The sequence below is a fragment of the Asterias rubens genome, chromosome 6 (genome assembly GCF_902459465.1).
Source record: "Asterias rubens chromosome 6, eAstRub1.3, whole genome shotgun sequence".
NCBI classification, from domain to species: Eukaryota; Metazoa; Echinodermata; class Asteroidea; order Forcipulatida; family Asteriidae; genus Asterias; species Asterias rubens.
In genome coordinates this window covers 437,457-452,726 of record NC_047067.1, presented here as the reverse complement: position 1 = coordinate 452,726, position 15,270 = coordinate 437,457, and the positions used below count along the sequence as shown (strand labels likewise).

Below are 15,270 nucleotides of genomic sequence, written 5' to 3'. Positions count from 1 at the left end.
CAAGATCAAATGATCGCATCAATGAGAACAAAACTTTTGACTCTTCTTACAAGACTGCAATTCCTAGACAGGCCTTGAACTTCGCTCCTGAAGGGGCACAACAATTTTCCTCTGAGACGGGGCACTTCTATGGGGAAAACGTAAGTTTGTTTTGGAACCTTACAGAGGACACTACAGCAAAAGCACAGCACCCAGCAATTGCTGTGGGTGCTGTGGGTTAATTAGAAGCTGAACTAGAACGTATCCAGCGGCAGGGTGTCAATGGTTACCTTGAGAAGATGTTGTCGTTCTTGTGCCACACTGCTGATAGACTTAGCTAGGTTAGTGGATGTTGGTGTCTGAACGACAAATTCAAACGGGTTGGACCCTCCATCCATACTACTGCCACTGAATGTTCTAGTTAACAAAGCAAACAAAAAGAGAGTAGACAACTTACACATCTAATGTTAAAAAGTTAAAAACATAACATCAGAAATTATTGTGCACCTTGAGCTCTCTTAACAATAGTTACCCTAAACCAATGTATCCAAAAGAATACTTACAAAAAAAAAACGAACTAGAACCCACTAAAAACTTGAACTGCACAAGGATAAAAACTATCAGTAAAGTGCTTACTAAGGGAATAAAAGGGTAACGACGAGTTCTTAAACAGCCGTTTAAAACCGGCAGGGTCGTTGCCGTGCGATAAAGGCGGGCCTTTATCACATGGCAACGACCCTGCAAGGTTTAAACGGCAGTTTAAGAACGAGTCACTACTCTTTTATTCCCGTTCATAAATGCCTTTTCGTTTTAAAGACGTAAAAAAGTGAGAAACTCGGTAAAACCTATCTGTTTTCCGACGTGCTTGAGCTCTGTACGTCCGTGTGTTGCATTGTTGTGACTGAGGCGACAGTTTTTGGATCTGTTCATGCGCGTAGTCTTGGTGTAAGATGTTTCTCGTTTTCCTTTCACACAGCGCGGCCAAATCACCAACAGCGCCCGCATCACCCGTAACGAGAAACGTCTTGCACCAAGACTAGCGCGTAGTATCCGAAAACAACCAATTATAAACAGAGCTCCACCTGGTCATTATCAACTGTTTAAACATCCCCACCTGACGCGCTCTCCACCAATAGGAATAGCCAAACCGTCTGAGTTATTTATGAATACCGCTTAAAGCGTCGGTTAATAATCCACCGCAGGGTGCAACTCGCTCTAGTTCTAGTGCGTTTAAACAGACTGTCATACTAGTACCAGTAATCTAATGGTCTCTGCTGATCGAGAAACAGAATTCAATGTATCAAGCGCCATCATTATCCCCCCCCCCCCAAAAAAAGCAATGGAGAGCAAAACTAGTTTTGTACCTTTGTCGAATCCGACTAGAGTCATCGATCTTCTTTCTTGGTGTCATACTGTCTGGTGTCGGGGATGAAATCTCACTTGCTACTAGACTTAGATCATCATGAAGCATCTTAATATCACCCAAGGAGGTCTGGGCACAGCTCAAGACGATCTTACAACAGTAGGTACACACACGCAGAGTTCCTAATGTAATATCATCATCATAAAATCAAGCTATATTTACATTTCAAAATGTATAGAAAGCTCTCTTTCATTATACAGTATTGAAAACAAATTCTGGTTCAATAATATTGTAACCTACCAGCCCTGCGATCGATGTCTCCAAACTCTTCCTAACTTAGTATTAATCTTAGGACTTAAATGACTTAGAACTAGTTAAGTTCCATATCGTGTTGGGACGCATTAAACCCATCCTAACTCAAGATAGGATTAATCCTAGCGATTCGTAAAATTGGCTGCTGGGGTCTCCCCCTTGAGACTTTCCCATAATTCGAGCCCGGCACGTATCTAAAAGGTTTATCTTACCAATTAAGGCTCCTTGAACGTATATCCGAATTATCATGAACATCTTTAAAATTACCTGTGTATCCCATGAACTTTCCTGGAACCTCCTGATTGCAGCACCGTCGGCAGAAGATCTGGCCACAAACACGGCAGTGGTGACGTCGACGGAGTGTGGTGAACTTCTCACCACATTCATAGCATTCTTTGCACTGACTATCAGGCATCCAGTATTGCTTGAAATCACTATCTCTGTAGTCCTGCGGAACCTAAGGGTTGAGGAGGTAGAAGGTGATAAGAGTGTCAAAGGGTGTCAAAGGGTGTCAAAGGGTGTCAAAGGGTGTCATGGTTTATAACATCAATTTCAAGTTCTGTTGGTTTAGTCATCGGGGTGTGGGTTTGAATCCCGGTCATGAAACTTGTGTCTTTGAGCAAGATGCTTCACTATAATAGCAGCTCGGGGCTGCAATACTCCCCAGGGCTGCATACTCCCCAGGGCTGCATACTCCCCAGGGCTGGATACTCCCCAGGGCTGCATACTCCCCAGGGCTGCATACTCCCCAGGGCTGCATACTCCCCAGGGCTGCATACTCCCCAGGGCTGCATACTCCCCAGGGCTGGATACTCCCCAGGGCTGCATACTCCCCAGGGCTGCATACTCCCCAGGGCTGCATACTCCCCAGGGCTGGATACTCCCCAGGGCTGCATACTCCCCAGGGCTGCATACTCCCAGGGCTGCATACTCCCCAGGGCTGGATACTCCCCAGGGCTGCATACTCCCCAGGGCTGCATACTCCCCAGGGCTGCATACTCCCCAGGGCTGCATACTCCCCAGGGCTGCATACTCCCCAGGGCTGCATACTCCCCAGGGCTGCATACTCCCCAGGGCTGCATACTCCCCAGGGAGATGAGATTCTGGTGGTTTAGTCATCGGGGTGTGGGTTTGAATCCCGGTCATGAAACTTGTGTCTTTGAGCAAGATGCTTCACTATAATAGCAGCTCGGGGCTGCAATACTCCCCAGGGAGATGAGATTATAGCTCGGGGCTGCATACTCCCCAGGGAGATGAGGGGACAGGGCCCAATTTCATGGAGCTGCTTAGCGGCCGATTTTGTGCTTACTGTGCGTTTTCTATTTCATAGCCCTGCTTACCATAAGCACAGGAAAAGGCATGCTAACCTTCTTGTGATTGCTGCACACAAATTAATGACGAAACAAAGCATATCCATGGGAACACGCAAGATGGTCGCCTTATTTTCTTTTCTTGCTAACCTGTGAAATATGCTTGTACCTTGGAAAATTTTTCTGCTACAAAAAGCACGAAAATGTGCTTACAGTTAAGCAGCTCAATGAAACTGGCCCCCTTTATGGTTGTAGCTTGTTTAAGAGTCTAGACACTGGTACCCTTACCTGTCCGGATCTATCGACTACAGTAGTGATATGACGGAGGACAGTCGATAAAGTCCGAGGAGGTCTCTTGCCCGACTCCCACACAGGCCGAGGTTCAGAGTCTTCCTCTCGCTGTGTACCGAGTCGCAGCGGTAAGGTCAGCTTAGAATGCTGCTGCTGCTGTTGATGTAAAGAACGTTCAGGAGGCAGCTTGGATCCTTCCTGAAAAAAAAAAAAAATCTCAATAAATAAACTAAAGGTCTGTAAATCTAAACCTATGGGAGACCAATAAATAAACTAAAGGTCTGTACATCTAAACCTATGGGAGACCAATAAATAAACTAAAGGTCTGTAAATCTAAACCTATGGGGGACCAATAAATAAACTAAAGGTCTGTAAATCTAAACCTATGGGGGACCAATAAATAAACTAAAGGTCTGTAAATCTAAACCTATGGGGGACCAATAAATAAACTAAAGGTCTGTAAATCTAAACCTATGGGAGACCAATAAATAAACTAAAGGTCTGTACATCTAAACCTATGGGAGACTTATGAACGTAGGTGGCAACAGACTTACCTACCAGGTAAATTTCTTTTGTTTCTGTAGGTCTGAGCATGCGCAAATTACTACCTGGACAATGGACTACCTGGTTAGTCTAGTGTCGCCAAATCTAAATCTGATATATACATTGTAGTGCTAGCCAGAGCGGTGTCTGGGTGTCTTTTAGACACCCTGTTTTAAAAATTCCCTGCAAAGTTGGATTTGCCAAATCCTGGCTAACCCCTCGGTTTGCTATTATCGTGTGTGGAAACCCAACATGGCAACAAAGGAATGGTTTCAGTTAAAAAGTGTTGAGTTACCAATTCTTTAGGATTTTTGAATTTTTTTTAAAGAATTCTAACCCCCCTAATTGTGTACGCACTGACCTGTTTGGATGACATGTCAATCCTAAGTCCAGAGGATTTCTGACCAAGATCAGCCAAAGGTCCCAAAGCCGAAGCAATGACCCCACGCTCATCCTTCCTCTCAGTGGTGCTGAGTTTCTCATCTTGCCTAACACTTGCTAATAGATTAGGAAGTGAGGATGACTGCTGGAGGGTTTGGGGTTGAGGTTGTTGTGATGAGGAAACAGCAGCTTCTTTGGAAGGAGATGGAGATCCTCCTTGTTTAAGAAAAGATAAAAGACTCAGTCAGGGATGATGCAGCATGATGAAAACTACTTAAGGTATTATACAGGATGGTAGAGATGATAAAAAAGGTTGTAGCCATGTGTTCATGTGCTGTGTGATCACCACCTGCCCCTGGTGACAGTTGGTTTGAGTCGATAGCCAAAACCAGTTTTAGTTTAGCCCTTACCTTGAAGTAGTTGTCCGTGGGCTTGTGATGTTAGGCAATCCTCTCTAACGCCCTACCCCCCCCCCCACCACAAATAAAATCTCTCACTAAATTGAGAGTTATAACATTTAGCCACAAGATTTATACCTTTCGATCTGCGCAGCCATTCCGGAAGGGAAAATCGTGAGGATGTTTTCTGGTCAGGTGATAGTCTACGAAACCATGTGATCTCATCTTTCTTGCCCTCATTGTCGACTACCATGATTGGCTGAGGGGTCGCTGCAGTATCCCGGAATAAATTGGTGGAAATCTCCTCTGAATTCTTCCGGTAAACTGCTCGAGGATCCATTGGCTTTAGAATTAGAGACCTACATGTAGGGCGCAGAAATTGTGATTTTTAAATTTTGAATCATAAAAAGGAAGCTAATTATTTCATAAGGAAAGAAAACATGGGTGGGGGGGGGGAATGCCATACACCTGAGCACCCCGGTTATCGCAACTTTCATCTATGGCTATTAATATATTAACCCTATGTCCAAAAGTAGTGGGGCTAGTAGAGTAGATTTGTCTTAACCCCATGGGCCATGTCTACATCGGTGGGGCTAGATTTGTCTACTAAGCTCAGAAAATTTGTTTGATAAAAAAATCCATAAAATTAGCCCCAGTTGGAGGAAAAATGTCAGCATCTTGCCACCACTTCAACTCCTAAGGAAAAAAAGATTTATCACTTGGATTCCTATCATTTATTTTATATTAATTTGTTTACTTAATGCTGGAGGGATGTTTGATTGAATTCATTTCCTTTATAAATTTTTACAATTACTCTAGCTAAAACCCTGGGCCAAAACCCTCAATGTTGACCTTAAAAAAAGAGAAAATCAAGCGCACATTTCATCGCGCGGACAGAACTTTCACGCACCAAAATGGCAATGTCGAAGCAAAGTCCCTCAAAGCACGGCGACAGGTGCCCTAACAAAACATTAACAATAACCAGGGCCAAATTTCATAGAGCTGCTTATCATGAAATTTCTTCCTTGATAAAAACAGCCAGCCAAATTTCCATTTGCTGCATGTTGCTTGTTATTGATATTCAGCTGTTGTTTGCTTATCCTGAAAATCACGTGGAAATTTGGTTGGTAATCCGCTTTTTTATCAAGGAAGAAATTTCATGCATAGCAAATTTTTGTGGAATGGCCGGAGAAACACAAAATCACTCCCTCACATTTGCCCACAAGTCTGTAGCACAAGGTTAACATTCTACATTAATTGATGTATGAAATAATCAAAAAGGGTTAGCATTCTCACCTTTTAACATAATTAAAACAGACTGCAAAATGTTGTTTTCCGATCAAAACAACTTCCTACAAAATGTCAACACGTCATAGTCTAGCGAAGACTGACATCTTGTTTATGAATCAGCGCATTAATTTCCACCCCTTTTTAAGGGGTGATAATAATTTGAGGAAAAAAGAGAGAATAAAATAGTTCAAAATTCGGCAACTATTTAAAAACAGACAGCTTTTATTTCAATAAACTGTTTATGTTTATTATATTTAGGGAATTTAGATCATCCTGTACGAAATCCATTCGAATTTTTATTTCAAATAACTTCTTTCATAACCACCTTTTCCTAAAAATCCCCTGTTGCACAATGGACGGGACCAAAATTTGACCCTCGCACTGCAGACGGATGACCCTTCATCCAAATTTCCCGGGAGAGCATGCAATCCAGCATGTGTTGCTGATGATCAACCTCGCACCTTTACCGAGTAAACGTTTTCGTAGCAGAACAACAAAATTAAGAAACCACAAGATGTACAGATCTTCGATGACCCAGGTACAGATTTATATTATTTTCTTCCCCAATGTTAATCACAACTCTATGATTTGACTGACTGTATTTTGGGAGTGGGGATCGGAGGGGAACGGGATCGGTTGTGAATGTAAACAATAAACATCCGTGTGCTGGCTGAGTGGTGTGTCTTCTTCTTAAGAATCCTACTAAGAAGTAGTAGTGGGTCTTCATCTGCACTGCTGCAGCATGATTGCACTGCAGTAACTCACTGTTCATGTAGAAACCTCTCTGCCAAAATGCTGAAGTCAAGTCAAAATGCTTTTAAAAAAAAGATGTGTTAAGAATAAGATTGTCAATGAATTATTCACAGTGAAATTTAATCATTAATTAATATTATGAAAAAACAGCTGAACCTTTCCTTTCTAAATTTAAATCTAATTTCAAATACTTTTATTCATGAGTTATAGTTTAAGTTAAATGTCTTGTCAGATTGGTTCAGTGGTGTTGTCTCTTTTTACCTCTCTCTGGACATGCTGGATGGTTCGATTCCCCCGGACTGCCAGGGCCTTGCATGTACCTTGGGTTTTCTGTCCCTACCTGACTTGGTACTCAAACAAAGTCACAGACTACATGGATTTTCTCTATAAATAGTTAAGTGGTAGTAAGTTATTGGTTAATACTTCGCAAAGGTCAATGATGAGTTTTACAAAGTGAATGAAATGGTTTTGTTTTATGCCCCTATGGATTGGAGAAAGCTTGTTTCACATCAATTCGGGACCCAAGTTGGAATCCTGCCCGGGGGGGGGGGGGGGGGGGGGACACTATGTGGATTGGGTCTTCAGCTCCTATTTGTGACTGTACAAGGTCTCCTCCAACTTGTCAAACTTTTCCTTGTCGTCTCCCCATCAATTGGGTATTGGCTAAGTTTGAAAATTCAATAAAATGAAAATGTTCTTATTGACCCCTAATGTTTTGCTTTTCTATTTCAGTTATCAAGGTGCGTTTTAAGAAGATACTCTTCTGGAAGTACAGTGAAGACAGTAGAAACAGCTGTGGTTGAACGAAGTAAGACAAGTAGTTAGTAATCTTAATTAAAGACTTGAGTCATGCGCTTTGAGTAATTTAATTTAGATATTAGATATTATTGAGGTAGCACCCCCTTTGATGCGTACTAACATGTTATTGTAAGCACTCGGAGTTACATAACTTATTTCAACCATTGTTGCGTAGCTCAGTGGAATGAAATGCCTCTCACTTTCATCGCCACAATGTATAATAATAATTAAAAAAATAATTAATAAGTATTAAAATGATTTTTTTCCTAATTGTGGCTCCCGAGTATTGCTTTTGAAGGAAATAAATTCTGAAATTCATAAACGGTCTAAGTTTTCCAGAACACATTCCCCTCGAACACAGTCCCCCAGAACACAGTCCCCCAGTCCCCAGAACACAGTCCCCCAGTCCCCAGAACACAGTTCCCCAGAACACAGTCCCCCAGTCCCCAGAACACAGTCCCCCAGAACACAGTCCCCCAGTCCCCAGAACACAGTTCCCCCAGTCCCCAGAACACAGTTCCCCAGAACACAGTTCCCCAGAACACAGTCCCCCAGTCCCCAGAACACAGTCCCCCAGAACACAGTCCCCAGTCCCCAGAACACAGTCCCCCAGTCCCCAGAACACAGTCCCCCAGTCCCCAGAACACAGTTCCCCCAGTCCCCAGAACACAGTTCCCCAGAACACAGTCCCCAGAACACAGTCCCCCAGTCCCCAGAACACAGTTCCCCAGACCACATTCCTCTCGAACACAGTCCCCCAGAACACAGCCATGTTCACTGCAAGCACAATATAAACTTGCCTTTAAGTTTTTTTTCAAGTATTTTTGTCTAAATATGCCAACCTTTTCAGCAGTGAAAAGCAAGGTACATTGTTTTATACTTGGCCATTATCTCATTTTATTGTTGCAAATTATGAATATAATGTGCCTGCTTTCTGCATCAAACGCAATTAATTTGTATGACTTTGTTATCATGTCTTTACAGGTTTGAATAAAATCACTCTCCTTGGTCGAGTTGGTCGAGATGCAGAGATGAAAGGAACTGATTCCAATCCTATGGCACTCTTCTCCTTAGCTACTAGTGAGACATTCAGAATTAAGAAAGATGAGGAAGATGGTAAGGCTAGCCCCCTATTGAGCCAAAACACCCGACATCCATTTTAGCATTGGGTCAGGAAACTCATGACCTTACAAGTCTGGGTACTTGTGTTTAAATGTTGACTTTCAGTCTGATTTGCGATGCTTATCGAAGAATAATTATCTATATTAAAAAAGAGATCAATATGCTTTCAAACTCAAATAGTTCAATTGTCAAACTGGGTAGGCATTTTTGTTTTCTCATTTAAATTCCGGTCCAGTTGATATTTTAAGCTACAAGCCTTGCAGTCTTGTTGACACCCCCCCCCCCCTCATTTCATTCATCTAATTAACTTTTGGCCTAGATGTTAAATTTGCAAATGGAATCAAGAATATTAATGTGTGTAAACTGTAAACTCAGTACTTTCCTGTAAACCCCCCGAGTCCAGTAAACAAAATTAACGAAGGCATACCACTTGGGCAGGATTTGAAAACAAAAAATAACATTAACAATAGTTTTTGACATAAATAAAAATGTATTCAAGTTCTCCGTTCAATTGTTCATCTTATATAAGTTATCACACAAGTGCGAGTGAAATACGGAACAATATAGCGCTTCTGGGTCCCATATCCACTAAGGCTGAAGGCTGAGTTGGATATGGGACGAAGACGCGCTATATTTTCCGTATTTCCACGAGCGCGCATGTGATAACGTATTTATCTTCAAGCAAACTTGGCGCGTGACATAGAACACACAATACGCATGGTAGTGATATTAGCCGTGCAATATAGGTTTTTATCACCACTCCATTCTGCCAATCTGATTGGAGGATTAGCGCGTACTTGAAGATAATAGTTAATGTCCTCTTTTTCAGAACTGAGACAAAGGACAAGCTGGCACAGAGTAAATGTTTTCAAGCCAGGTCTAAGGGATGCCGTTTACTCGTACTGTAAGAAAGGGTACGTACAAATGTCTGTAAGAAAGGGTACCTACAAATGTGTGCTTTTTTTGATGATCTTCCCGTCAAGAGAACTTGCCAAACTCCCACAAAGGGATATAAACACCAAGCAGGCAACAGCCAATCTCTCTCTCATACAAACATTGGTTTAAAGTCTATGATTATAAATTGCACAAATCAAGAAAATGTGATTCAGATGGCGTGTCCGATATTACTAACTTCATTAAGGCCTGACGTTTGCCATTGGAAATTGGTAGCATTTGATTTGTTCTGGTTGTGAAGCCATAGACTCTCACAGAAAAGTAGGGGTTAACCCTGGTGTTTCTGGTTCACACAGCAAGCACCCTTGTTTACAGGTTTCCTCAGGCTTGCAAGCTACAGTGTAAGGGTAGGGGTTAACCCCAGTGTTTCTGGTTCCCATACAAGCACCCTTGTTTACAGGTTTCCTCAGGCTTGCAAGCTACAGTGTAAGGGTAGGGGTTAACCCCAGTGTTTCTGGTTCACATAGCAAGCACCCTTGTTTACAGGTTTCCTCAGGCTTGCAAGCTACAGTGTAAGGGTAGGGGTTAACCCCAGTGTTTCTGGTTCACATACCAAGCACCCTTCTTTACAGGTTTCCTCAGGATTGCAAGCTACAGTGTAAGGGTAGGGGTTAACCCCAGTGTTTCTGGTTCCCATACAAGCACCCTTGTTTACAGGTTTCTTCAGGCTTGCAAGCTACAGTGTAAGGGTAGGGGTTAACCCCAGTGTTTCTGGTTCACATAGCAAGCACCCTTGTTTACAGGTTTCCTCAGGCTTGCAAGCTACAGTGTAAGGGTAGGGGTTAACCCCAGTGTTTCTGGTTCACATACCAAGCACCCTTCTTTACAGGTTTCCTCAGGATTGCAAGCTACAGTGTAAGGGTAGGGGTTAACCCCAGTGTTTCTGGTTCACATACCAAGCACCCTTGTTTACAGGTTTCTTCAGGCTTGCAAGCTACAGTGTAAGGGTAGGGGTTAACCCTGGTGTTTCTGGTTCACATAGCAAGCACCCTTCTTTACAGGTTTCCTCAGGCTTGCAAGCTACAGTGTAAGGGTAGGGGTTAACCCCAGTGTTTCTGGTTCACAAAGCAAGCACCCTTGTTTACAGGTTTCCTCAGGCTTGCAAGCTACAGTGTAAGGGTAGGGGTTAACCCCAGTGTTTCTGGTTCACATAGCAAGCACCCTTGTTTACAGGTTTCCTCAGGCTTGCAAGCTACAGTGTAAGAGTAGGGGTTAACCCTGGTGTTTCTGGTTCCCATACAAGCACCCTTGTTTACAGGTTTCCTCAGGCTTGCAAGCTACAGTGTAAGGGTAGGGGTTAACCCCAGTGTTTCTGGTTCCCATACAAGCACCCTTGTTTACAGGTTTCCTCAGGCCTGCAAGCTACAGTGTAAGGGTAGGGGTTAACCCCACTGTTTCTGGTTCACATACCAAGCACCCTAGTTTAAAGGGTTTCCTCAGGCTTGCAAGCTACAGTGTAAGGGTAGGGGTTAACCCCAGTGTTTCTGGTTCACATACCAAGCACCCTTGTTTACAGGTTTCCTCAGGCTTGCAAGCTACAGTGTAAGGGTAGGGGTTAACCCCAGTGTTTCTGGTTCACACAGCAAGCACCCTTGTTTACAGGTTTCCTCAGGCTTGCAAGCTACAGTGTAAGGGTAGGGGTTAACCCCAGTGTTTCTGGTTCCCAAAGCAAGCACCCTTCTTTACAGGTTTCCTCAGGCTTGCGAGTTACAGAAGTTCACTTATAAGGGGTACCCTTAGATTTATTACCAGAAATATATAATAATAATAATAATAATAATAAATAATGTTTATTCTCATGACATAAAATTTGCGTTATTTTCCTGTGTATAGTTCCAGAGTTTTAGTATTTGGGAGGCTCAACTACAGTGAGTACTACAACGACAGTGACCAAAAGATAACCACAACCAACATTGTTGCAGGTAAATAAAAACCATCACAAGTATATTGGTTTTAATTGTTCCTAAATCTACCAGAATCTAGGTCCAACTTAACTGAGCAAACACAATTTAGAACCCCAGTATGTAACAGGAATGAACGCTAGTAGCCTTTAGCCCTGTGATCTTGTGGATTTTCCCTGCCTTTGTTAAGACTAAAGACAAGAACTGCCACAAGTAATATTGTAATTAAGACTCATAATAAAGGCTTCCACAGTTAAACTAAACATTGTGTCACTGTTATGATTTTTATTCCATTATTGGCAAAGGTTCAAATGAAGTGTTACATAACATGCCTTATCAACATTACAATAATCTTGCAGTGCAATAACAATTGAGTTGTAATTGTGTGTACATGCTGTAACTTTAAAAGTTGTTCCTAGGCCCTAAGCTTTATTTCCGTCAATTTTTGTTTTTTCAGACGATGTGATATTTGTTGGCGGTGGATCCAGTGTAACAGAACTGACAAAGGAAGATCTTGTTTCAGAGCCAATAGAACACGTCTGAATTCTTCACACACCTTGTCTGGACTCAATTTCATAGAGCTGCTTAGCGGCCGATTTAGTGCTTACTATGTGATTTCCATTTCATAGCACTGCTAAACACAAAAGGCAGGTGCTTACTGTATTTAAATGGATGATGTTACAATGTAAATCCATGGTAAACACGCAAACTGGTCGCCTAACTTCTTTGCTAACTTAACTTGTGAAACACGCTTAAGCTTATGCAACTTTGTCTTTTAGAGTTGGTGCAAAGATTTGCTTACTGTTAAGCGGCGCTACAGAAATTGGCCCCTTATCTTGTTGGAGTTTTACTACCACAAAAATCAGTCAAGTTTTACCAAATTTTGTTGTGGTTTATCAACATAGTCTGGTGCTAGAAACTTGCCACCTAAGGGTATTAAAGTTTATCGAGTCAATAAAAGCTTCACAAAGCAAGGTTTTAAGGAAAGCTACATTCAATACAGCGAATGAGGTTTCAGGGAACATTACACATTCATAAAAAACTTCCATAGCACAGTTTACATTGTTTACTTTATTATGTTGTAGACCCACTATGGGTCAGGTGACGGGTCAGGTGACGGGTCAGGTGACGGGTCAGGTGACGACAGTAGCCAACTGAGTTTTGTTATATAGTGCTGCACATTGGTGTGTAAGTTGATACCTTGTGCATGTAACTAGCACCTTACGTAAGCATTACCATGCAGTTCAGATCAATTTATTCTTGACTATGTGGTATTTATCCAACCAGTTTACCAGACATATTTTATTTTTTAGCTACTGTGTTCGTAACTTTCCTGATCAAGGGTCGATTTCACAAAGAGCTTAACTTCAAATCCATCTAAATTGCTAAGGAAAGTGTGATGTCACAATACAAATCACTACGGTAAAAACGGCAACTCATCTTAAGATAAATCCAAGTGCTTTGTGAAATCGGGCCTAAGTTATCATGGCATTTTCAAGGGGTTAAAATGGCTTAATTGTTCTAAAACGTTACAACGTTACAGTTGATATTACTTTGGCAATAAGTCTTTATGTTTGGCAAGCAACTAGCATTAGAAGAAATCTTTTACAAGTGTAAACCACATGGAATGTTAAAAGACAAATTGTGTTTTAACAAAACACTTCAGAAGGTTGTGAACAAGAAAATATCAGATTTTACTTTTTTCTTGCACTGTACTTTTTGAGTCAAAATCTTTTAGAAGAGTTATTATTATCACATACTACCATCATGCAAGAATAAAAAGTATAATTGCAATGTATGTTAAATAAAGATAACGTTAGGTTATTTATTGTTGCTGTTTATATGTTTAGGTAAACTGCTGTTCAGGCGTTGTGCACCTCGGTTGTGATGAACATTGCGGGTCAAAATGCGCAAAGAACGTTCTCATAGGAATGGTATACAAACGTCCTTGGACTGAGCAACACCATGCTCTAAACCAAGCACTGTGAAAGTTATTTAAGATCAAGCAAGCACTATTCACTTCATATTTACATGTCCTTATGGCATTTCTGCTCTAAACTTCGCAGCTATTGATAGTATAAAAGTGTAACTGTAACTTTTAGCATTTAGTGATACTGTTTACTGATGCTAAACATTGTAAAGCAACTCCTGACTTCACGAGATATTTCCCAATTCTGATCACCTTTTTACACAGTTTTGACGCATGTATTAAATAAACAGCGTTGTAGTTAATTCATTCATCTCTGTGTTTAAACATCTGGATATAAAATTATTTTAACAAGAAAATAAACTTGACTGTTTACATACAGTCTTATTTTATACAAGTTCATATCAAACATTCTGTACAATTTAACCTTCCTCTAAAGTTGATCAACCATGAGATCTCATGAACGTTTATCGGCCTCAAATTGCAAAGAGGCCATGGAGGCCACAGCCTCCGTTTCCCATGTCTTGCACTTCAAAAGTTTCCCATAGGTTTTTAAGATCTTCCAATGGAAGCGCCCTTTGAAAAATGAAAAGTTCCTTGTCCTCTAACAAATTAAATTCTAGGCCTCAGGCATATTACATGTAGTAGAAATAACACCACAAATCTGTCAAATTGACATTGCTATTTAGCAAAAACATATATTTTTTGATCTTGCAATAAAAAAAAAAATTGCCACAGCAGGATTTCTTGTGATGATGGCTTGCCTTACAAGTTGTAAATGTATTTGTTGTTTCTAATTCAACTTTGTGAAAAAATACCCAAGCCTAGAATTCAGGTATGATATTTTGTCATTGGAAAAAGTAGGGAGAAAAGAAAATTGGAAATCAGATTAAAGTAGGACAAATTCATGGCACTTTGATCGACAAAAATTAATATCTTGGGGAAACCATGGCAAAGAACAGAGCAACAGAGGTTATGGTCTCTGTGTTAATTCACGGGCCCGATTATCAATCTGCTTAAGCAGTAAATATTGTTGAACAAATTTCTGATAAGCAATAAAAACAGGATACCAGTCATAAATTGTTACTGTGACATAGTATTTTAACACTGGGCACCTAAATCTGATAAGCATAATTGTTTTTGCTTAGCTACTTTTTGTGCTCAAGCAACTCTATGAACTTGGGCCCTCTGAACAAACATGGATGTACTTACAATATTATGTGAAACACATAAATGTACATACAATTTTCAAAAAGATAATATACTTTTCAGGAGGGATGTTGTAGAATCATGACCAATCCGACCAGTCATTTCTTTCTTCCATCATAATTTATAGAGTACAATATAATATATTAGCAAAATTTCATATTAACAAATAATACTGGTTAAGTTTTTGTTAAAGGCAGTGGACACTTTTGATAACTGTCAAAGACTAGCCTTCACAGTTGGTGTATCTCAACATATGCATAAAATAACAAACCTGTGAAAATTTGTGCTTAATCGGTCATCGAACTTGCGAGATAATTTTGAGAGAAAAAACACCATTGTCACACGAAGTTGTGTGTGTTTAGATGCGTGATTTCGAGACCTCAAGTTCTAAATCCGAGGTCTCGAAATCAAATTCGTGGAAAATTACTTCTTTCTCGAAAACTATGGCACTTCAGAGGGAGCCGTTTCTCAAAATATTTTATACCATCAACCTCTCCCCATTACTCGTCACCAAGACAGGTTTTATGCTAATAATTATTTTGAGTAATTACCAATAGTGTCCACTGCCTTTAAGACATTTAAAATAATACTGTTAAGCTATTTAGTATTTCTCTTGCAATGTATTAAATTAAAATGTACAAACCTAATTATAATTCTTGTTGTTTTAGTTCTTTTTAACCTTACAAAGGAAAAGAACCATTTCAGTTTAATAAAACAAATCTAAACATGAGGTTAGATT

General features: G+C 40.7%; 2 protein-coding genes across 3 annotated transcripts in view; one reads left to right on the top strand and one right to left on the bottom strand.

Moving 5' to 3' along the window:
- The window catches only part of LOC117291920 (1-phosphatidylinositol 3-phosphate 5-kinase-like), a 67,761-nt gene extending 61,798 nt beyond the window's left edge, over nucleotides 1-5,963 (bottom strand). Inside the window, exons 1-7 of the mRNA XM_033773926.1 lie at nucleotides 5,874-5,963; nucleotides 4,716-4,936; nucleotides 4,160-4,395; nucleotides 3,253-3,453; nucleotides 1,922-2,111; nucleotides 1,344-1,524; nucleotides 270-396 (exon numbers count right to left, since the gene is read on the bottom strand). Coding sequence (XP_033629817.1) covers nucleotides 270-396; nucleotides 1,344-1,524; nucleotides 1,922-2,111; nucleotides 3,253-3,453; nucleotides 4,160-4,395; nucleotides 4,716-4,917 — 1,137 coding nt within the window. The 5' untranslated portion in view covers nucleotides 4,918-4,936; nucleotides 5,874-5,963. The remainder of the gene's footprint in view (nucleotides 1-269; nucleotides 397-1,343; nucleotides 1,525-1,921; nucleotides 2,112-3,252; nucleotides 3,454-4,159; nucleotides 4,396-4,715; nucleotides 4,937-5,873) is intronic.
- Nucleotides 5,964-6,269: 306 nt separating this feature from the next.
- LOC117291666 (single-stranded DNA-binding protein, mitochondrial-like) lies at nucleotides 6,270-14,761 on the top strand. Of its 2 annotated transcripts, XR_004519187.1 has the most exons (7): nucleotides 6,270-6,405; nucleotides 7,353-7,428; nucleotides 8,403-8,534; nucleotides 9,370-9,454; nucleotides 11,328-11,416; nucleotides 11,853-12,496; nucleotides 12,533-14,761. XR_004519187.1 is itself a non-coding variant. In XM_033773508.1 (6 exons), the coding sequence occupies exons 1-6, from the start codon at nucleotides 6,313-6,315 to the stop codon at nucleotides 11,936-11,938; spliced, it is 561 nt and encodes a 186-aa protein (XP_033629399.1). In that variant the 5' UTR covers nucleotides 6,270-6,312; the 3' UTR covers nucleotides 11,939-14,761. The 2 variants fall into 2 exon arrangements, 1 of the variants encoding a protein (XP_033629399.1); XM_033773508.1 differs by having other exon boundaries at nucleotides 11,853-14,761.
- The last annotated feature ends 509 nt before the right edge of the window (nucleotides 14,762-15,270 follow it).

Bases quoted from the DNA above. Each gene is read 5' to 3' on its own strand.
- LOC117291666 (XM_033773508.1), top strand. From the start codon at position 6,313: ATGATCAACCTCGCACCTTTACCGAGTAAACGTTTTCGTAGCAGAACA. The intron at 7,429-8,402 runs GTAAGACAAGTA...ATGTCTTTACAG, and splicing joins AACAGCTGTGGTTGAACGAA to GTTTGAATAAAATCACTCTC. The intron at 8,535-9,369 runs GTAAGGCTAGCC...CCTCTTTTTCAG, and splicing joins TAAGAAAGATGAGGAAGATG to AACTGAGACAAAGGACAAGC.